The 23,301-nt window shown below is 38.9% G+C and overlaps 1 protein-coding gene across 1 annotated transcript; it reads right to left on the bottom strand.

The window, feature by feature from the left end:
• Positions 1 to 71: 71 nt before the first annotated feature.
• On the bottom strand, positions 72 to 22,623 carry LOC110961762 (G-protein-signaling modulator 2-like). The gene is made up of 15 exons (XM_022209487.2): positions 22,488 to 22,623; positions 11,241 to 11,462; positions 10,779 to 10,914; positions 10,251 to 10,390; positions 9,126 to 9,249; positions 7,838 to 7,953; positions 6,920 to 7,075; positions 6,047 to 6,155; positions 5,652 to 5,817; positions 4,789 to 4,889; positions 4,076 to 4,261; positions 3,075 to 3,234; positions 2,214 to 2,399; positions 2,009 to 2,124; positions 72 to 1,055 (listed from the first exon to the last, which is right to left on the bottom strand). The coding sequence occupies exons 2-15, from the start codon at positions 11,459 to 11,461 to the stop codon at positions 888 to 890; spliced, it is 2,085 nt and encodes a 694-aa protein (XP_022065179.2). The 5' UTR covers position 11,462; positions 22,488 to 22,623; the 3' UTR covers positions 72 to 887.
• Between the last annotated feature and the right edge of the window lie 678 nt (positions 22,624 to 23,301).

Raw genomic sequence — 23,301 nt, 5'->3', positions numbered from 1 at the left:
TGCCACTTGGAAAGACTCCAATATTGCACTCTCTAAATAATGCATTAAGGTTCAATAAATAAGCTGAAATGTACATTAAATGAGATTTTATTTCTCCATTGCCAGGAGAAGGCATCAGTAAAAAAGCTATGACATTTTTTTTTTAAATACTAGCTGAAAATCCCATTTCACTTTTTGTTAATAGAAGAACCCATACAACTGTAACACAGTAAAACTGACAGTCTTTAAAAGCAATATCTGGAAGCAGATATTATAAATGCTCCACTAGTCACCAGTGTCGCCGTGGATGTGGCCTTTATTTCCCAGAGGAGTTTTTCCTTCTGACCCTATGATGACTTGCTGCTGGAGAGGTCTGACATCGATTCAAACCAACATGAAGCTGGAAATGAGCAAAATGGGCCACAATCTGTTCCAGTTTTCTTAATTGCAGAACCCTGGGTTCATAGAATATCTCTCATTTATCATTAAAAAAAAGCCTCTATTTACAGTACTCTTAGTCCAACATGAACCACCGCAGCTCAGCTTGTGCGAGCTACTTGATGCAAGCCTCCAGACTGGGCCGACGTCACTAGTACACTGGAGGTCCCTGATAAAAGCAGTCAACTGCTTTAGCCCCCACAAAAAAGATGACTACCTGAAAACACTGGTTGCTATATAAAAATAAGTTCTTAAATCTTAATCCTAAACTTTCCCAGGTCAGTTTTGTATTTTTTCACTCCTTCTAGTGTCCCTTCAACTCATGGCAGTCTGGCAGCAAAACAGTTGTCAGGAAAATCCAAAAAGAGTATTGTGGGTTAAAAAAAACAAGATGTTGATTAAAAAAAAAAAAAGAAGCTTGTTTACTTCATTTGACATCCTGAGATAAAATGACAAATCACGCTTGGAAGTCAGTCTGGTTTGGACTGTGTGACACCAGGGGGAGGTGGAACCCGCTGCTCCTCCATTCTGTTGGACTGAGAATGTAGAATGAGACTGAAGAAATCCTCATCTGGTACAGTTGGTCCTTTAGTTGTAGATGGTGGAGCGGCACACCGCTGGTCGTTCAGTCTGGAGCCCTAAAACACAGTGGACACGGAACAATTAGAAGTCCGTTCTCAAAACAAACACTAATTAATTATAGTAAAAAGTGCGATGAGGCTTTTCACCATTTTTCTGGTGTTTTATAGATAACTGTCAGTTCAAGCAAAGATATTCCTTTAAAGCCACTAGAAACACATCTATTTTTGTTAGAACCTTAGCATCTTTCTTTTTACAAACGTATGTCAAGACTAACTGAAGAGACTAGAGTTGTGTAACACTTCAATAAGTATACTTTGTATACTATATTTGAGACACCTGGATTTATTATTCTGGTAGAGTAAAACCCTGTCAGAACTGTCAAAAGTAACCTGCGTGGTTCAAATAAAGCCATGACAAAAAAATTTTTTTGATTAAGTGCACACTTGCATTCACACAGTGAACAAAGAAAACAAAAGACAAAAAGCTTTAGATGAGGTGGTGAGTTGCCATGAAAGTATCTGACTTAAAAATGAAGTGGAAAAGAATGTGTTCAGGGATTGATTTTACAGGTCTGTACTTTCCAAATAATTCCAGTTACTCCCTGGAAAGGACTGACTTGTGGTGTTTATTCAAGGAGACTTGTTCTGTTGGTGCACTTTCAATTTAAAAAAACAAAAAAAAACATAATTGCTGGTTTGACCTGGAGACTGTGTTAATCAGCACAAAGCTGGGATAACAGTATACAAAAATCTGTCCATGGAGGTGCAAACAATCAGTATAAATAATTATTTAATTGGGTTTAAATGATCAGTTAGTCAAAGGAATTGTTTTTCCCATAATTAAAAACATTTGTTATGTCCAAGAGACAGATATTCTGGGGCTATAAAATAAAACATTACAGAACTCAAGGGTTATCTGTAATGTGGAAAATACTGTCAGTTATGGACATAGGTCTGTATTCTCATGATGTCTGGGGCAGCATGGACCGTTCTGGATGTCTTTTTCTCACCTGACACTTCACTAGCATGTCAAAGAAGACATCGTCTCCCTCTGGCTGCTCAGTGCTGGCCTCGAGGCGACCGTACAGGGAGGGTGTGTGAGGTGTATCTGTACTGGAGATGGGCGCTGGAAAGAAAAACAAGCATTTGTCAACATGTGAGTGTTGATACTGCAGGTTGTGTGATAAAAATGGCCCATGCCTCATATTTTATCACCTTGTGATGGGACTTGATCTATGCTGGAGGTGGAGAGTGTACGAGGCAGGTTGGAGGCGCTGAGCCGTAAGCCAGGAAAATGGCTCAGGTTTACTCGTTGGTCGTCTAGACGACGGGCCTGGGAGCTGGCCAGCAGCTCCAGGAAATGACCAGGATCCTGCAATGGTGTTTCGTGCTCCGAAATGGCTAGAAGCAGATTATTTTCATGAGTAAATTGAGGACAATGGATTATGCTTGTGCAGGTCACAGTGAGGCATGTCATTTACTCCTACCAACATTTTACTTTGATTTTGTTGATGGTAAATACAGGAAAAGGACACATTATGATCCTAGTTCAATTCTACGAAACATAAAGCAACACTCCACCTAAAAACTATCTTTGAAGAATCAAATATTCTAGCTAAATAGACTTGATAGTTGGCTCAAACAAAAGGCCTTCCTTCTTGGAGTATGAAAGCTGTTTGGATTTGTGTCTGTTGGCAGCAAATTACAAAGGCCTCTAAATTGTACTCATTAAAGAGTGAAACTATAAGTAATTTCAGTGGAGTGTCACTTTAGGCCATCTGACAACACAGAGGATTCACAACATTTACCATGTAAAGGGTGAATTTATGGATATGTATTCACACCATATACGGCCAGGGCTTCTCTCTACTAGAAACGGGTGATTCCAACGGATTCACAAAAAGATGAGTTATTGGCTTTTCACCAATGATTTGAAAAAAACATGTAGCTAAATAAGAGCCCTCCATTTAGTCAAATTACCTTCCATGATTTCACTTGAATTCAACCATGAAAACAAGTCAGAAAGGTTACATGATATATGGTGTGAACAGCAGCAAAAACACAGGGCCGACTCACATTTGGCTTCAGATACAGGTAGGGTGGAGGAGGGAGAGGGGTGGGCAGGGAGATGGCTCTGGCCATCAAGTGTACACCTTTGGTCGTCCATTCTGTTGCCCTGGAAACGAGAGAGGAGGTCGAAAAAGCCGTCCTCCCCGATAGTGTCCCGTGATCCCGCCTGCAGTGAGCAAAACAGACAGGCTTAATAACATTAGAAAAAAAACCTTCAGATCATCAGCGTAGTTGGAAGCACTTCATGAAAACAAACACTCTCTTACCATAGAGGTAATTTTCTATTTAGAGCTAAAACAATAAGCTAATTCTCAGCTGGCTAATAAATAATTTCTAGTATATTGTGATAGCCATTTTTATGCAGAACATCTGTCACAGCTGTTGTCTGTAGTGAAGACTTAAAATTATATTTGTATTTTACAATAAAAACTTACCATTTTAAAAGGAAAAACTGGATTTTGCTCCAGAGTTACTTAAAGCCATTGGTTTGTTCTTGTGAATAACACATTTATTGTTCTTGTCAAGTTTTTATTCTTTTCAATCATTTTTATTTCATCAGGTTTATTTTCTTTTTCTCAGTATAAAATGTACACATTGTACATTGCTAGAACCGTGCATATATGTAAGTTAAATAAATTTATGCTAAGTTTAAGTCACAGCTGCTGTGTATAAGCAAAGAGACGATAAAAGGCTTGAGACACCACTGTAGATTTTATAAGTCAAAATGGATCAAAATGCTTTTCAGTTTGTACAAATTGACTTTACTTTGAAATGAAAGCTTTCTATACGTACTTGTAAATGTCGTTTACATTGTTGTGTAACACATGAGTCAGAAAAGGTTCTATATTGCCACACGATATCACGTCTGCTCACAGGCTGTTAGTCTGAATAAAGGTTTCAATTTTAACCTTTGGGGTGAATCATCATTACCCGTAAACCTAAAGAAGATTAAAGGGATGTTCTGAGGAGGTTATGTGTTGCTGTCAGCTACTATAACTGAGAAATACCTTAGGAGACACTGGTGTGTCAAGTTCAGGAGCTGTGTGCTCGGTGCAGTTTTCATGCTGCTCTTTAGGAGGCGATTTGTTGTTCTTCTGCTTCTTGCTTTTTAGTCGGTGGAAGAGGAACAGCTTTGTGGAGGCCTTGATGGTGTTGTTTTTTGAAGACCCAGGAAATACGTCCTCCTCCCAGTCCTGTGCATACAGATTGTACAAGTTTACACATCACTGACAGACCTATGTTGGAGCTCTAATGCTACACCTACCATAGCTTGGATGAACAGGTTCTTGTTGTAGAGAGAAATGTATCTTCATCAGTTATCATGTAAACACTAAATGTACGTGAACATTTCTGCTTACGTGGGCCAACACGTTTCTCGAGTCACTGAATCGAAAAATAAAACGAAATCAGCAAATCTGTCCCTGCCATTTAATATGCATCTATCATCTTGCCTCATAAATTATCAATGAAATGAGAAACAGAAAATAATACATTTAATTTTTATTAATAGCACTTACAATTTGGTATGTTACAAGCCAGATTTTTTTTGTCAAATATAAATTGATCTAATTTTATCCTTGTGTATGTGAAACCAAAGAGTGGAAACATTTTACTTGTTCAGCAGGTTTTGAAATCAAGCTGTGACTCAAACAACTTCCACAATTCATTCAAGACTAAAAACAAAACTGTATACTTCCTATTCTCAGTTGTTTTTACATACTGGATGTGCCGGAGAGTCTCCACTTTGATTTTTGTCCGGACTTGGACTCTTGGGCTCCAGGTTCTCTGCAGTACCTCCTCTCCATGATGGAGACTTGACCACTGAGAGAAAAATACAAAGTTCAACAATGTGAACATATTTTAATCGTATTATCTAGTATTTCTACAGCACTTTCACTACTGGACAGCAATGGTTTAGCCAAACTTACAACATAAGTGAGACCTTTATTGGGGCTGAAAAATAAATTTCTTGATCTACTCAGCACTTGTCTGCATAAAAGGCATAGAGATAATTTAACACCATGTACCCTGAAACCTGCAGATGGGTTTGAAAGCAATGGTGAAAAAAAACAAACAAAATGCCACCACACCATTTATCAGAGCCAGAAACTGGAAAAACATAATTATGTGATTTTCAACTTTGCATTCCTTCAGCTACTCCTTCATGATGTCCCTTTCTGTTCAGAAAAATAAACAAAACTAAGCTTATAATCATAATTTTTCATCACAATCACTTATCTCACACATCTAATTTAAAAAATTGAGAAAAATAAACAGTTTGTTCTAAACAGACCAAGTAAAAAAATAAAAAATTCTGTGCTCCTTGGCATAGCAGTGAAGCCATTACTGACTCAGCTCATCCGAGGATAGGTGGACAAAATGTGGTTAATTTTCAGCCGAACTGCAGGTTGTGTTTCCACAGAGTAGAGAGGAGTTATATTTGGAGTAAAACTGTGAGAGTAGAGGGTTAACTGTGCTCTGGCAAACACACTGCTAAATATGTAATTGCTCAGATTGGGAAATGTAAAAATGGATTTGTCTGTGTCATGAAATAGCTAATTATTCTAAAGAATGCAGATTTACCTGGTGGGCTGGGGTAACCCTGGTAGCTTATTTGTAGAGCAGAGCTATTAGTATTGGTGTTGCGGAAGATGTTGTGATGGATGTTGGGGTTGGATTTCAGGCCTACAACCAGCCGCAGGTCTGACAGATTCATCCTGGCTGTCACCTCGCCACTTTTATCTCCAGTCTACACCGTTGACAAAAATTCAAGTTAATGTAAGTACATGACTCCAAAGAAATAAAAAGAAATAAACTTTAAAATCAGCAGTGTAACGTACAAACAGTGGACTTATGCATACAAACAAGCAATGGAATTATTCCCTGGTGTTCCTCATACAGCCACTAGATGGCGGTGTGGTCTGATGAAAGCTACTGCCTTGATCGACTGACTGAGGAGGTAAAGTGTAAAAAGTCACCTCTTTGGCAATTTCCAGATGTTTTTCAGCGAAATACATTGCTTGCTCATGATTCCCCAGGGCAGTGTGGGCATTTCCTAGACTCCAGTATGCTCTTCCTTCACCAACTCTGCGGTGAAACACAAAAGGGAAACCGGCTGAGCAACTTCAACTGAGATTATGCAAATATGGGTGGCCCTTAATCCCACCATCTGAACCTAAGCCTATTTCACAACAGCAGCTGGGTTTACCATAGCCCTAAAACCACTCTCATATCTAGAAATACCTCTCATATTACATGTAGGAATGCCGTGACTTCTACTTACAAAAAGATTATTTGTATGAGTAAATATAAATAAGTTAGAGAGGATTCAGAGCTCACTCTCTGTACTTCTTATTTATTAGCTTTTACATACTTATTCTGAAGACTGCAAAAGTAGAGTGGCACTCCCATACTGTGGATTAAGCATTACCTTGTTACAGTATAGCAGAGGAGCAGCATACATCCACTGACCTTTTTGCAAAATGTATTCATGTTAGCAAATAGTTATCTCTGCAGTCCACTTCATAATGATTGAGTTGGCCCATTTTTATGCTAATAAAAAAAAGGTTTTTCTAAACCCACTTGTGATTTTGCACATCTTTGCTATTGCTGTTATTTTCCATAGACAACACTATCTACTAGCTTGTGATATATATCCTGGCATGAAGTCTTGAAAATGCTGCCTCCTTGTGACTGGGTCTGCTCAGTGTCTGACGGGTGTAGGTAGTAACACCACTTAATTTTGGCAAATGACTTGTTCAGAGGCCACCCACATTCAAACTGCATGTGCTCATTATACTTCAGAGACCGTTTGGCAGGAAAGCTGACAACAAATGGCCTTAATGGTATACCGGTCGTGGAGGTCCTGAGCAATGACCAGATGTTTGAGGTGATAATCAATGGCTCTCTCATAGTCTTGCAGTAGTGTGTAGGTGTTTCCTAGACTGTAGCAGGCCTGAGCCTCCACAGCTCTGTCCTTCAAAAGCCTGGCCAGCTGCAGAGTCCTCCTGGGGGCAAAAGAGAAGGGAAGGAAGAAGGTCAAAGAATGTCTTGGGTGGGTGCAGGCGAATGATAGTTATCTGGTCCTTTCTTTCTGTTTTCTGCAACAAGAAAATGCTCAAATCATGGATTAAAGACTGAATTAATTTACTTACTGCTCTCGTACGCTAAAAAAAACTGTATCTTTGTACAGTGTTATGCATATCTGTGGCTTTATTGTATTCAGAACTTTCTGTCTGTGTTCTATAAATAACCAAGAGAGTAACAGGTCACTTTTATTTAACATTTATAAACAGTATAACGTAGTCATTTACAACTGTGAAGACATTTTAAGGATGTATTAATTTGAATTAGTTTTCATACATCGCTATATTAATGTATTGACACGTGACAAACATTTGCTTCCAACATTATAGAGTGCTATAAGCCATTTTTAGCTGTTGTATATTGCTAGGAATTGCTAAATTGGCTTAAAGTAATGTTGCCAAAAGAAATTCCTCTGCTGGTGTGGTTCAATACTTTAAGTTTAATCTAATTTTGTTTCTCTCACCGATTTATGGTTGAATACTCATAGATGATAATTAAATGTTTCCCTCGTATTCTTGTGTCTTTTAACATACAAACAAGATGAAGCATTGAGTGTCTACGATAAAACTGTGGTTAAAAAAAAAAAGCCACTTAAGCCCATTTGTTTTGTGTCCAAGAGATTATTACGATGGTCGATACCAGAAAAGAGGTGAGAAAGGCCCCCAAGCCTCATATTTACTCACTTGTAATGACCAGCCGCCGCGTCAAACTGGCTGAGGAATATGTTTGCATTGCCAAGGTTGCAGTGGGCCCTCCGCTCAGCAGACTTATCACCAAACTCCTTAGCAATGAGAAGTCGCTGCCAAATAGGAAAAACAGAAGTGTGTACATTACTGTCACTAAAGTCAGGATTAACACAAAACATTGTGAGGACAGGGAATCTAATTTTCATTCTCAGGAGGTGACAAATGACACATGTTCTTTCACATTGCTTTCATTGGTGTGACTACTTTTGCACCCAAATTTTTTCATCATGCCTTTTGGCACCATCAGGTGGTATAGTCACTACCTACACAGTATAGCACTTTGCAGAAACTAATTTTGGCTAAATGTGCTATAAGTTGGGGGAAATGATCATTTACCACATTAGTAAGTGTAAACAGCAGCCTTCTGTATTGTTTTGTTAGAAAGAGGATGCCATTACACTCTGATCTCTTGGAGGTGATCTGTGTTGATTCTGACAGTGACAAATGATTACCATGTAACTGCCTGCTGCAGCTCCTCTCCCACAGGAGAAGAGTACAAAAGGGCTGACAATGTGCATGGACAGTGGGTGTGGAGTTGCAGCAGGGACTAGTGGCGGGTTTATTACTCACTGGTTGACAGTGCATTTGTAATTACTGGGGGCTACTGATCTATCCTCCAAAATGAATCAATCTGCTGACCCTCCCCAAACCAAAAGTGACCTGAAGCCCCACACGATTTTGCTCAGACGTGCTATCAGCATCAACAATGTTTACAACATAATTTCAAACGAGCTGGGATAATACGGTGTGATAGCATGAAACAGACAGAGCACTGCAACTTAGCCAAATAAAGTAAACACAATTACTACCATGTAACATGTAATAACACCTATAAAGTGCATAAACATATTAAAACAACCAAAAGACAGACTTTCAGTCACTATTTTCTCTAATAAGGCAAAAAAAACAGAACACCAATCTGCGAGACCCAATCTTACAAGTGCTATCCTAAAACTGTAGAAACACCTGTGAGTCAAAGCACTGGATAGAATAGCGCAGTTTAAAGGATCAGCCAGTGAGAGCTCACATCGCCCAGAGCAGCAGAGGAATCAGAAGCAGCAACTCGCAGAGCAGATGATCAGCACTTACCTGCTCTGCGAGTGGGAAATAAAAATAACCCACACAGACAAACCTGATAAATGTCAAGTGCATGGGTGCAAACAATGAAAACATTTAGCTGCACTTGGCACATTTTTGGTTGCGTTATGAGTAGTTTGCTACCTACCTTTTCATGCGCAGCTACTGCGGTTTCAAAGTCACCCAGCAGATAGTAAGTGTTACCAAGATTCCCGTAGGTACGACCCTGAGCTGCCCGATCACCTGACTCCTTCACCAGGCACAGGTTTGCTCTTTGTAAAAAAAAAAAAAAAAAAAAAAAAAAATTTTACATATGCACATTATCCTACAAAAAAACCTAAACAAAACAGATGGATTAATCTGCTTCCAGAATTTCATGATGACTGAGTGAACTCTCACAACAAAGACAAATTTTTATCTTTTGTTCAATGTGAGGATTTAACCAGGCTGCATAGTGTGTATGTATATATATATGTATACTTTGACTAAATAATCTTATCTACTGACCTAACTTTCTGGACATATGCAGTGGTAAATGTTTACTCAGTGGTAATTGTGATGCCACCGTTGCCATCGTATAACAGTAAGACAGTGTTATCAGCTTGAGTCAGCTACTTGCAAACACTGGACCAAAATCAGTAATGTGTCAATGTACGGCAAGAGAACGCTCAAGGAGGCACCTGATGTCCAACAGAATGGATTATGGTTTGCAATATGACCAGAATATTATTCTTACAGTAGGTACATAATGATCAACTCCACTGCAACTTAGCATCTGCTAAAAACTCCACAAAAAGGAACTTTTTGGACATTAGGTTAGGATTATGTTTTCAAATCGTTCTTTTCTAAAGTCAAGGTCAAACTTTCACACTCAGTGTTTTATACACTGTACTATATTACCATGGCAACATGTCAATGGAAGTTGGGAAATGTCAGTTTACTACAAAGTTCAATCACAAATAAACAACCTTGTAAACAACTGACTTGAACCTCTGCTAAAATGCAAAGTCTAAGGCAGCTGAAGTACAGCAATTATTACTCACAAACCTTAAACAGCACCCAATCACCTCGCATTTCATATACGTAGCACTGGGATGCAGGTTACAGCCATGTGGGAGTTCAGTACCTCACTCAAGGATAATTTGAGGTCATCCTAGGGAACCAGTGACTCCTCAGCTTAGGTTTAGGACTTTCTCATCACCAGTTTATTTTTTCAGGGTTTCAACAACAAAATTAAACACAATGTTTTTTGTAAACTATGACACTAACTCACTCATAGTATTGTGCAGCTTTCCTCAGGGCTATCCTGGCCTCCTCTGGAAACTCTCCTGGCTCTGCTCCAGTCCAGCAGAGGCTCTTGCCCTTGGCGTGGTAAACGTTTCCGAAATTATACAGCGCTCGAGCCTGCCCAACCTACAGCACGCACACCAGATTTTCACAGACGGAAACCAGAGTGACCAGTGCTGTAATTATATACTTAAAATACACTGACACCAGACTTTCTTGTTCGCATGCAGACTGGCAAACTATTCTAGATGTTGGTACACCAATCCTATGCAGTCATCACAGAAACCGATCTGTGGCCCCAGAGCATGTTCTGTGGTATGGTTGAGAATAAATTTGAATCCATTTATTCTAATAAAAGTAAATAGTCATTTTAGACACAGACTTGACTTTATATTGACACAACAGTTAAGAATAATTTACTCTCAGTTTGCCAAAAAACAAATGATGGAATCTTTCACTTATATTCAAGTAACTCTTGTTATAATAGTAAAACATCATGTAAAATATGACCCACCTTATCATATATGGCTCTTGTTATATCCAAATGTCTTTGGCAACAAACCACAGCTTCTTCATATCGCCCTAAAAGCTTTAATGTATTCCCAAGGTTACCACTGGCTTTCGCCTCACCAACTTCATCTCCAATCGTTCTGGGATTTCAATGGAGAAAAAAAAAAAACCATTAGGAAATAATTAGGTTGGAAAATGTGTGAAAACACAAGAGGCAAGAAAGTAATTTACAGCTGCGAGCAGTAATACGCTGAAGTCTAGTTTAGCAGTTTAATCATGGAGGGAGAAATAATGATTAAAAAAGTTTCAGCCCTCAACCATACTTATGCACATAATGGCTCGCCCTGGTTAAAAATCCCACCAGCAGGAAAAACACTGAATTTTTCACTGTTGGACAATCAATTGAAAGGCTTAAAAAAGAGGAAATGGTTGTGGAACAAAGTATTAAGGCCGTGGAAAGATTTACCTGGTGAGTGTGAGGTCATGCCGATGGTACTCCAGGGCTTTATTATAGTCTTGAAGGTGAAAGTAGGCATTTCCCAGCTGACTGTAGATGGCGCTGAGGATTTGGAGGTCCTCCGTTCCAACCTGGATGGCAGATTCAAAGAAGGACACACCTGCGCGGTAATCACCAGCCTTACAGAGCCGCTCACCTTCCAGAGCCAGGTCCAAACATGATGCCTCCATCCTGCAGACAAATGGGAACGATATTAGGAGTGACAGTGATCTCGGTGGTGATGTTGAAATACCTCACTATAACAGGAAGATTCCCAATTTACCTCACTGTAGCTTTGCTGAGAGCTTCAAACACACAGCCACAATCAAATATTGTGACTACATCAACATATTTTAACAACTTCTAAAATCCTCAGGTGTCTACAGCGATAAATTAAATGAAAGGAGTCAAGACACAGGATTAAATGAGCTGAATAGTACCTCAACTTCACATTAGTACACTCAGAGGAAAAGCCAGTTGCACACAGATACAGTATTTGAACCACAACACCTTAGATACCACATCAGTATGCAATGTCAAAAAAAAGTTAGTCAAAAGTAAAAGCCACAACTCTTTTTCTAGAAACTCTCCAATGATATGTTCTTGCTCTATGAACAGTAGCATACACAACTGCAGAGTGGAGCATTCAAAAAGCTTCAGTAACTTTGTATTCTAAGCTAAAATTCCAAAGTTACAGATTCATTTCTCCGTCATTTCTCTTCCTCATTGCCATAATTTGCAGACATAGATGAAAGGAAGTTCTGAGTTACTCATACGGAGCCACATCAAGACTGAGTACAGTCATGTCAAGAAGGGTTAGTGAACCTCATCAAAAAAAAAAAAAAAAAAAACCTATGAAACATTGAGGTTAGTCAAAAATTTTCAAATTGAGTCCAGAAAGTATTTTTTTTAAGTTTATTATTACTTTGTTGGCTATTTTGAAAACCACTTAACTGTTACGCATAGAAAAAAAATCTAAGGCGTTTCGATCATAAGCATGAAGAGCAACAAATCCTCACTTTTGAAAAGCTGGAACCTCTGAAAGAAATACCAGAAGATGTCACTATAACTTGTTAAATTACTTAAAAGACTAAATCATAATATTTTAAACCTTTGTCAACTGCCATATAATTTAATTGATCAATTATTTCAGCACAATTGTAAACTATTTAGATAATTCAGAAATGCCCTGAAATTAGATTTTTAACAAGTACTCGACTCAGGTTCAGCAAACGGACCGGCAAATGTGCTACAGGGGTGTCGTTTGTGTTTCAGATTAAACCATATCACCTGCAACACAGGTCACTTATATTAGCTCCTCTTAAGGCTCAGTGTAGAGATTCCTTCTTCTTATACAAAACACAGAGAATCAAACGGCAAACAGAAAAGTCCAGTCTCTGTGAAACCGGACCCAAGAACTATAAATCCAAAATAGGACAGAGCATATCCTGTCTGTCAAGCATACTAAGCCCTACAAACGCCACAATTACCCTGGAATGAAAATATGTACCTTACATTTAACCATGAACACAAAGTAAACTCAGATGTGTCTGTGGCCAAGACTCCCAATTTACAACCTCTATCATCTCGTTTCGCAGGCTTTATACAGCCAGTAACATAAAAAGAAAAGAAAAAAAGGTGAGTGAATCCACAGGAATTACATCATAAGATTGTAAAACAAATCCAGTCATGCATGGGTGCAAGGGATTCAGATGTACAGGCCTGAAATAAGGATCTCCATTTACTTCATTTGAAGAACACAGTTCAAATGTTAAAATAAAATGTCACAAGCACAGTGCATTTTATTGTTACTGACTGATGCTACATTTAGACCAAAAATCACAACTTCCTATAAGCAGACCTAGAAAGAAGTCTACTAACACAACAATAGTCACAGTGAAGTGCATATCACACGAAAACAAACATTTGCCAGCATTAATTTTAATTTCAATAATCATGTTTTTACAACTTCAGTAGTCCCTTCGAAGAAGACTTTTGAGGCCCCCTTTTTTCCAGTATTAAAGCTCTGAGGCATAGCATTTCCTTCCCGTCCGTCTCCTGACCTCCCAGTAAACTCTGTTAATACTTAAAGGAACTGATGGTTATGTTTAGGGTTAAGCTCTGCCCCTTTCAGTAAATAACACTATGGTATACTGTATTTGCTGCAGGAAGTGATACGTTTGTTCACGAAATGACTGACCAAATGTCACTTAACAGAATTACATATCCAAAAAAGTAATAATTTTGTGTTGCATTTACTAAACGTAGGAGCTTCCACATCTCCATATTCGAGGATGACGTAAATACGCCTTGGTGGCAAGGACGCAAATGTTTCATCTCAACCAGACACACGGGGTCCTTCTTTCAAAATCTGATGTGTTTTTGATTTTTCTGATTTTCTGAACAGGTTTTCCATCTCAGTATACCAACACAAGGTGTAAAACTAGAGTCAGAGGTTTGTCTACTTTAACATGTTATCTGATATCTAAGAACACAGTTAATTTCCATCAGTCAAAGCGAAGCCACATACAAATGCTCAAGCTCACATACCTGTTGCCTTTTCCCATTCTGATGCACTCGAGGCAGTTTGACACGACAGACATCTCAACCTTCTCAATCACTCTTTGGAGCAAACACAGCCCTTTCAGCACAACACTCTTTGCCTTCTCTTCCTTCATGTGAATACACATAACGCACACAGACACAGTCTCCCAATATCATAAGAATAAAGGAAAACTCCGTTGGATCTGCTGCCTTCTCTCAGAGTGCTCAGCTAACAGCAAAACAAAGGACTTAATCCTCTCAGCGAGCACATCGACCTTAATGGTCAGGTTCCAGGACGACAGACCTTTTGTTTAAGGTGAATAGGGATTAACACCAGATTGTTACTAAAAAGAAATGATTGAAGTGAGAGCAGTTGGCTGGGTTGCCATGTTTAGCTGCTGTATTTCTCTGTCACCTAGTCACTGGTAACCTGCATCTCTAAGCCACCTGATGGTGTGTGTCACTTCCAATTAGGCTAGATCTCAGTGGTAATTATAGCCACTTTAAGTGGCTCCAGTGAACCTTAAGACTATTTGCTCAACACCCAATCATTCATCAGCCTGGACAGATAGACATTCTACTATTGACCTCTCAAAAATATTTTATCTGGGTGATAATATACATTTCACTGAAATGTGTTACTAACTCCTGGAAAATTGTGGTTTCTTGGTGTAAATCACACAAGGCTAGCATAGTGATGTATTAGATAAGGAAAGCCAGAAATAAATTCACACCCCATCACAATCCCTTCCCCAAAGCTTCCAGTAACTCAGCAGTTGCCAATCCGGAGAAATCCACTTGTCCAAATGATTTAAGATGTCTGAACTGGCATGCCCTCTAGGGGAAGAAACAAAATGTTGCCTCACAAAGTCCGCGAGCACTGGAAAATGCCATGTGACAGTAAAGCTACCACCTCAGTTGAGCAAAAAGCCAGGTCAAGAATTATATGAAAGGGCCAATGTTGTGAAAAACCCAACTGTAGTGTAGAGCAAATGTTTTAGACCGGAAAAAAAAAAAACTAAATTTTTCAAGTGGCTTCACTTTCACAACTACAGATAGCACAGAGCTACTTCTAGGGTGGCTACATTACAGCAATTTGTCCTTGCTGTTTGTGGGTGGGAAAAGGAATATTAAAGAATATCAAACCTCTTTCTGCTGTATCTTTCCTGTGAAAGCAATTGTCATTAGTACTTAAAATTAGGGCTGGGCAATAAATCGAATTAATTCGCCTTTTTAAAACCTGACGATTTGAAAATTTGCCAAATCGTAAAATCGGGGCGAGCTTAAATATATAACAATACAGATTCTTCTTCTGCCTTTCACGACTTGTGCACTGGCGTTTGCTTCTGCCTCTCATCTCCTTCCACCAAAACACTCACACCCCCGTCATGGCGGACACAACAGTAGACGAAGAGTTGGTCGTGAGAAAAGGGCCTCATGTTACATCGATTATATGGAAGTGGTTCGGCTTTGACAAGACTGACACTGAGTAAACTACAGTCATGTGCAAGGTTTGCAAAAGTACTGTGAATACGAAGAGTAGCAGCACAACTAACCTCTTTCATCACCTCCGGCAGAGGAATCCTAAAGAATGGGAAAAGTGCTCGCAGCTATGGGAGTGTGGTATGGCTAGCACTAGCCATAGCAAACAGACCGCAAAGAAACAACAAAAATCGATTAAAATCGTAATCGTCCAAGATGACTAAAAAAATAAATTAAAACAATAAAAGTAAAAAAAAAAAAAAAAAAAAATCAAGATTTTATTTTTTGGCCATATTGCCCAGCCCTACTTAAAAATAGACACACAAATATCTGATTATCAGGTTGCGTCAGTCACCTGCAGGGCAGTCAGTTACCTGTTACTGAATACAGAGAATGGAATTCACTCAGAGAGAAATGTGCCAGTGATACACCGACTTGACGAGGCATGTATGCTGTGCTTCAAAATGACTATGGGGTGATGCAATTCATGTCTTTACCCCACATGGTTTCTCCATAAATATATCATAGTTACAAACTCATGAATTACACATTGGTAAAAGATAAGTGTGTGGGATTGTTAACAAGACAGTGGGAAGAGTTCTACCAGCTCAGATACCACATAATTTTAAATATCAATACCAGAAAAGGAAACAATCATAAATCCACTGAAGATGAGTGTCAGATAAACCATGACAACACAGGCTGGACTCAGGTTATATTCTCACAGTTGTTTTAGTCCTACCATGAAATATTTACAATGTGGCTAGTAAGGACCTCCTGTAGTCCACTCAGAATCATTCATCAGTTAGCTAATAAGGTGTCAGGTTACTGTCCCAGAAATACTTCGACAGAAATTACACTGTTGTTGTTTAACCTCACACAGACACTGACACAAACATCTGTAATGTACCAGTAAACACAAATGCAGAAATGCTCCTGGTCATTTTCCTAAATTAGCATTAAATATATGATAACATTTTCAACCATATTTCATTTTACATTTGGAATCACAATCTTACCACATGTTTTCCTTATAAGATATGCAAGAACAATTGAATAAATTCTGTATTAGGGCTGCACTTTAGAGATATTTTATTGTAATTAACCTGCTTGCTGATTGCCTTCTCAGTTACTCAAAAGAAACAGTTAGAAGTGCATTTACGAATCTGCCACCACAATTTTACGTAATTTTATCTACAAAAGTAACTGCTGTGCACGACTACCAAAGTTTTATCAAAACTGGTACCAATTAATCTTTTGTCACTGGACTAATCTAATAATTTTTTCAGTCTCTATCCGTATCTGCATTCCAAATTCCTGCTTTTAGCCCTCCATATAAAACAAAACATGGTGCTTTTTTTAACAAACTTTAAATATCTGATGAAACATTTTATTTTTTATTCTCTCACTACACTTTCGAAGAGCCTAACCTAATGACATGTTGCAATTTATACAAACCTTACCCATTAAACACTGTAAACACACAGCCTACCTCTGGCGGACATGTAGTAACTGCTCCTTGTCCAGTGAACGCCACAGAGAAATGCTGCCATACATGACAGTCAGCCCAGCAGTCCTAACAAAAGCCTGGGTGAACACAGCCAGAGGATGGACCACATTATGGATTCCTCTCAGTCACAAAGCTCAAGGTGAAACAAACAGCTTTTATAAAAATCTGGACATTAACTGATAACAAATCTACACACAACCATATGTGGAATTCATTAGGAGAGACCGCACACTGCTACGCATGGATTCAGCTGCCACACTATCTCTGTCCCACCTCTTATCTTGAAACTGGAGCTGAGGAGCGAAGAGTAAACACTGACACTCACTGTCATGTGCTTTCGATTGCAAAATCTAATTCATTAGCAAAAACTAACACAATCAAGCAGGTTTGAGAGGATGCAGATGAGAATGCACTCATCAGCAAAGCTTCAGAACTTAATTACTTAAATACTTTAATTGCAGCATGTGTTGCCATAAATATTATAGAAGCTGTCAGTTCCAACCATTGTTCAGATCAACAATGATATTTGTTGTTTCTGAAAGTTACAACACGTAGTAAATACATAGGAAAGAACTTTGCAGACACTTACTTGACAAATTTAGCTCATACCAGTGCTTGCTACACAGTGCAGACTGTGTGCCAAGAAAATCCCACAAACTCCACCAGCCTGTACCTTTAAAACAATGGAGGAAGAATCCATGTTGTTCATACCAAATTCCCATGACCATGTCAAAACAGATACTTGACAGTCAACAGCCTGTTTTATCCACTCTGCACACCTCCCATTTTGGGGATCATGTGCCCACTGCAAGCTTTTAGATTTGATCTCATTTGCACATACCATTGCATTGAGCTCTACTGGACTTGTTTGCCTCCCTGTTGGCTTGAATGGTTCTATTTTTCCTATGACCTCATTCACTGACTGAAGTGTTTTCACCCAAAGAGCTCCAGCTGACTGCATGATTTTTTTGTTCATTGCATCATGCTCTGTTCACTTTAGACAATGCAGTGCATGAAAATCCTAAAGCCAAGGGGAAGCTTTTTTGCTGCATGGCAGTAATCACATCACGTTATAAGTCGCTTACATCCTGAGCAGACGTGGGCAATTTGGCCAGACCATACCAAAATCTTTTAGGGTAGAATCACAATCTGAATCTCAGTTGTCTGCACAGCTTTAGTTCAACTCATGACCACATGATACACACGTGGACAAAATTGTTGGTACCCCTCAGTTAAAGAAGGAAAAACCCACAATTCTCACTGAAATCACTTGAAACTCACAAAAGTAACAATAAATAAAAATTTATTGAAAATTAAATAATCAAAAACAGCCATTACTTTTGAATTGTTGATTAACATAATTATTTAAAAAAACAAACTAATGAAACAGGCCTGGACAAAAATGATGGTACCTCTATAAAAGATTGAAAACTATTTGACCAGAGTGACATGATTAACTCAGGTGTGTCATTTAATTGACATCACAGGTGTTTCCAAACTCATAATCAGTCAGTCTGCCTATTTAAAGGGAGACAAGTAGTCACCCTGCTGTTTGGTGAAAAGGTGTGTACCACACTGAACATGGACAACAGAAAGCGAAGGAGAGAATTGTCCCAGGACATCCGAAAAAAAATGATAGACAAACATCTTAAAGGTAAAGGCTATAAGACCATCTCTAAACAGCTTGAAGTTCCTGTGACAACAGTGGCTCATATTATTCAGAAGTTCAAGACCCACGGGACAGTAGCCAACCTCCCTGGACGTGGCCGCAAGAGGAAAATTGATGACAAATTGAAGAGACGGATCGTTGGAATTGTATCCAAAGAGCCCAGAGCAACCTCCAAAGAAATTAAAGGTGAACTCCAAGGCCAAGGTACATCAGTGTCAGATCGCACCATTCGTTGTTGTTTGAGCCAAAGTGGACTTCATGGGAGACGACCAAGGAGGACACCACTGCTGAAAAAAACTCATAAAAAAGCCAGACTGGAATTTGCAAAAATGCATGTTGACAAGCCACAAAGCTTCTGGGAGAATGTCCTTTGGACAGATGAGACCAAACTGGAGCTTTTTGGTAAGGCACATCAACTCTATGTTCATAGACTCAAAAACCAAGCATACGAAGAAAAGAACACTGTCCCTACGGTGAAACATGGAGGAGGCTCAGTAATGTTTTGGGGCTGCTTTGCTGCATCTGGCACAGAGTGTCTTGAAAGTGTGCAAGGTACGATGAAATCTGAAGACTATCAAGGCATTCTGGAGAGAAATGTGCTGCCTAGTGTCAGAAAGCTTGGTCTCAGTCGCAGGTCATGGGTCTTCCAACAGGACAACGATCCAAAACACACAGCCAAAAACACCCAAGAATGGCTGAGAGAAAAGCGTTGGACTATTCTAAAGTGGCCTTCTATGAGCCCAGATCTGAATCCCATTGAACATATGTGGAAGGAGCTGAAACATGCCATTTGGAGAAGACACCCATCAAACCTGAGACAACTGGAGCTGTTTGCTCATGAGGAGTGGGCCAAAATACCTGTTGACAGCTGCAGAACGCTCATTGACAAATACAGAAATCGTTTAATTGCAGTGATTGCCTCAAAAGGTTGTGCAACAAAATATTAAGTTATGGGTACCATCATTTTTGTCCAGCCCTATTTCATTAGTTTGTTTTTTTAAATAATTATGTTAATCAACAATTCAAAAGTGATGGCTGATTTTGATTATTTAATTTTCAATTAATTTTTATTTATTGTTACTTTTGTGAGTTTCAAGTGATTTCAGTGAGAATTGTGGGTTTTTCCTTCTTTAACTGAGGGGTACCAACAATTTTGTCCACGTGTGTAAGTTGTGCAAATGGTGGCTGGATATAAAGCTTGTCACTAAAATTCAAAGCAAAAGCCCGACTGAAAAACCTCTGCAGCCTGTCCTCACGTTGACTTTGTTGAAACACTTCTTCTAGGTTGTTGGTCCACTTGCTACTATTTATGATCCACTATAAGTTAGACCTCCAACATGTGTGGTGTGTAAATGTTGCCGTAGCAGTGTCATATCCAGCGGTGCTTCTGTGTAGTCAATGTGGATGACTGGACAAGTGACACAAAATTCAGCTGTTTAATAATTGTATTAAGTAGCACTAAGTTGACAAGTACAGCATTTTTGTCTCGTGAAAAATCCAAATCAAACGCAGTCCCCATAGAAGAAACTTGGTTCAACAAAAGTAAACAAATTTGTGATGACTGACTCACAAGTTAGAAAACATGTTATGACTGAAACAACATGAATAAACCTGTGATTTCTAATTAGCCAAATTCCATGTACAGAGCTGTTTTGGATCTTCAAACGGAGCAAAATTTGTTTGGCTCACTCGGGGTCCAGCAAGTTTGTTGTGAAAGACGCCAGGACTACCACAGTGAATGTATAGTCCTGACAGTGAAGCACAGAGACAGGAGTGTGGTAATATGGCAATGCAAGAGTGAAAAAGTGATGACATTTATAGATAGTACATAGAATACCTGTGAATAAACCAAAGTACACCCAGCCTGCAGAAGGTCAGCAGAAGAAGAATATTCCAGCATGATAACAATCTAAGATACACTGCCACACCCACACAAGAGTAAATAAAAATCTGTGCAAACAACAGCCAAGTATGTCGCCCAACTTTAATCTAATACACCTCTGGAGTATTTTGGAAACATATGTTGTGCAGTACACTCCCTCCAACACAAAGTACCTGAAAAACATAATCTCTGAAGAACAGTAAAACATCTCTCTAGAAATTTGTGCAGCACTGATGTCCTCCATGCTGAGGAGGATTGACACTGTTGTAGAAAATAAATGTTAATATACAAAAACTGAAAAAAAAGACTTGCATATCATATCATATCATATGATGTATTACAGTAAATTTCTGCGGTACGGTCTGCACTTTTAACACGGCTAAACTGTTATGGTACACCCCACTGTTCAGCTTGAAAATAAAGCACTTAGAGTGACTAGATGCAAGTTTGAATCATTTGATGTTAAAGCAAAATTGCACACTTTGCTCTGCTTACTCATTTCTGTTGCTGTATATTGTACTCATACATTGCACAATCTGTACAATTCCACTCACAGGCAGATCATATGCCAGGCTAAAACAGCCACAATGTAAAATCTGCCCACCCCCTAATCCCGAGTCTCGCTCTTTTTATATATATATATTCATTAGAGTAACTTTACCTCACAACCATTCTTTATGTCCCACATTATTTTTTTCAGTGGTGTTTGAAACTTGGGTGGTAGGAATCAAAGTAAAAAGAATTAAAACTGACTCATGCTACTGAAACATACTGGCAGATTTCTGCAACAATTCACTTCACAGCAAAAAGTTAAAATATTTTAACTTACTGAAAAAATAGTGATGGTGCTCTATGACATCAACAACACTTAGACAAGCACTTATATTTGTAGTAGCACTTGCAAAGTACATTTTAACTGTCAATTATGTGGCGCCATACAACAACATATTGATAAACAGTAAAGGACAAATTAACAGGAACTTGGTGACTGATTTAAAACAAAACTAGACAGAAAGTGCAACTAAATCATACTAGTTTTATTTTTGCTTAAACCTGTTAGCTTCATTTGGTGTAAATGCAAATTTATTATATTAACTTAAAATACTGCATGATGTGAAGCTTTGAGAAACTTAAATAAGTCAAATGTTGTCAGGCATTAGCCTTAAAATCACAGCTATCTATTAAAGCTGCAATGACAAATGTTACATGAGGATATACAGAGGTGTGTATTTTTCATAATTATGCTGACTTTTCTTCACCACCACCTTGCTACATTAGAAATGGTGGTACTTGACTTATTTTTGCACTGTTTTTAGCACAAAACATATGCTTTGGGTGGGGAAAATGACAAATAAAAGGTATAAAAACACAAGAACTGACCTCTGGAAGCCCTTGTTTTAAGTAGGAGTCGCATAATAAAAGGCCTAATGTGGCGTCCTAAACCATAACCGTTTCAATGTGAATACGCCCAACCAGTCCTTCTCCAATTAAGTGATGCTCTCTCAAGTGATAGCTATTTTTCCTTTTTGAAGAAAGCTTAAGAGAAACCATCATTAAAGACTTAAAACCCAACCCTGCATGGGAAAGAAAGGTCACAGCGAATTTAAATGGAAAACTGAGTTTCAACACCATAACTGTTGGCTGCTCTGTAATTACTGTTCATCCCAAACTAGTTGGGTAAGTTTCCCCAAGAAGTGAAAGCAGTATCAAGGCACAGTATTGAAAAGTACGTTCAATAAGATTTAGCACCTAGAATAAATTACTAACTATATGTGTCTTACAAGTACAAGCTCGTGTATTTTACGTGTTTGTTGTCCTCAGCTGAGCTCACTTCATGACATTGTCGTTTGGAAAGATGAGTCGAGTGTTTTGGGAAATTATGTAGTGGGACGCTGTAAATGAGTCAGTTTAGTATGAACATGCCATCACATGTTCCCTGTCTGGCTAGACGGCTGATATTGAAATGGGGCGACATTTTTCAAGTCTGTTGATATTTGTCAAAAACGCAGCAGGGAGGTTTTAAAGTTAGCAAAACAAAACTACCGTTAACGGCTAACGGACTTTTTCTACAAATGTAGCACAAACAACCGGACCGACAGCAAAACTTTTCAGGTATTTTTTGCCACCTACCTCAAACTGAAGAGAACACGTCAAACATAACTTCGGTGTTAGGAAAAAAAGTAAGAAAAAAGTACTAAACTCCTGGACTAGCTACCGTTTTGAGCCAGCTGTTGACATTTGTACTCACTCGTCCATCTGGAGGAAGATGACTCCGCTGTCTAGGGAAGCACGAGCTGCTGAAGCCCCTCCTAGCGCTCAAAATCTGACTCCAATTAGGATTCCACTGCTGCTGCGTTCACGGGCCGTCGGACATTCTCGACTCGCTCTTTCGGCGACCAACAAAACCTGTAAACAGGGGCTTTAAACGAGACGTTCAGGAAAGGTCAGAGGGGAGGGGAAAATCCTCCACTGATGGATTAAAGTTACGTTTTGCACAGTGGCGAATGCCCTTAAGTGATTCTGCAGTAATTATACGGCTGAGGTAATAGTTACGAGGTCTCTCCCGCCCCCTGCCGCACAGAGCCTCACTTTGCTGCTCTGTTTCTAAAACGTATATAAATCAAACAGCTGCTCCTTTTGTTCTATTTTTAAAACTCCAATGCAGCGACATTTACAAGTGTGTTTAAAAACTCAAATTATGGGAAAAACTCAAAAGCAGCAAAAAATGTGTTTTAATCAGAATAAAGTTCATTATTTGCAGCAGAACAGGCGAGACTTGAATAGAGCCGACTTCTAGGTCGTCTGTAAAAAAAAACCTCAGCAGAGTAAAGTTATAAATATGTTTTAAAGAGAGCTGCAGAAGCTTAAGTAAGATTTAACCTCCATCTGCTCTTACAGAAATCCACACACAACAGCAGCACACAGACACCTTCTTCCAGTGACT

The sequence above is a fragment of the Acanthochromis polyacanthus genome, chromosome 4, assembly GCF_021347895.1.
Source record: "Acanthochromis polyacanthus isolate Apoly-LR-REF ecotype Palm Island chromosome 4, KAUST_Apoly_ChrSc, whole genome shotgun sequence".
NCBI lineage: Eukaryota > Metazoa > Chordata > Actinopteri > Pomacentridae > Acanthochromis > Acanthochromis polyacanthus.
This window is presented reverse-complemented; position numbering and strand designations above follow the sequence as displayed.

Excerpts from the sequence above, each read along its gene's own strand:
- LOC110961762 (XM_022209487.2), bottom strand. The coding sequence starts at position 11,461 with ATGGAGGCATCATGTTTGGACCTGGCTCTGGAAGGTGAGCGGCTCTGT. Across the intron at positions 5,818-6,046 it reads ATCTGGAAATTGCCAAAGAG|ACTGGAGATAAAAGTGGCGA; the intron begins GTGACTTTTTAC and ends TCAACGGTGTAG. Across the intron at positions 4,262-4,788 it reads GAGACTCTCCGGCACATCCA|GACTGGGAGGAGGACGTATT; the intron begins GTATGTAAAAAC and ends CTGTATGCACAG.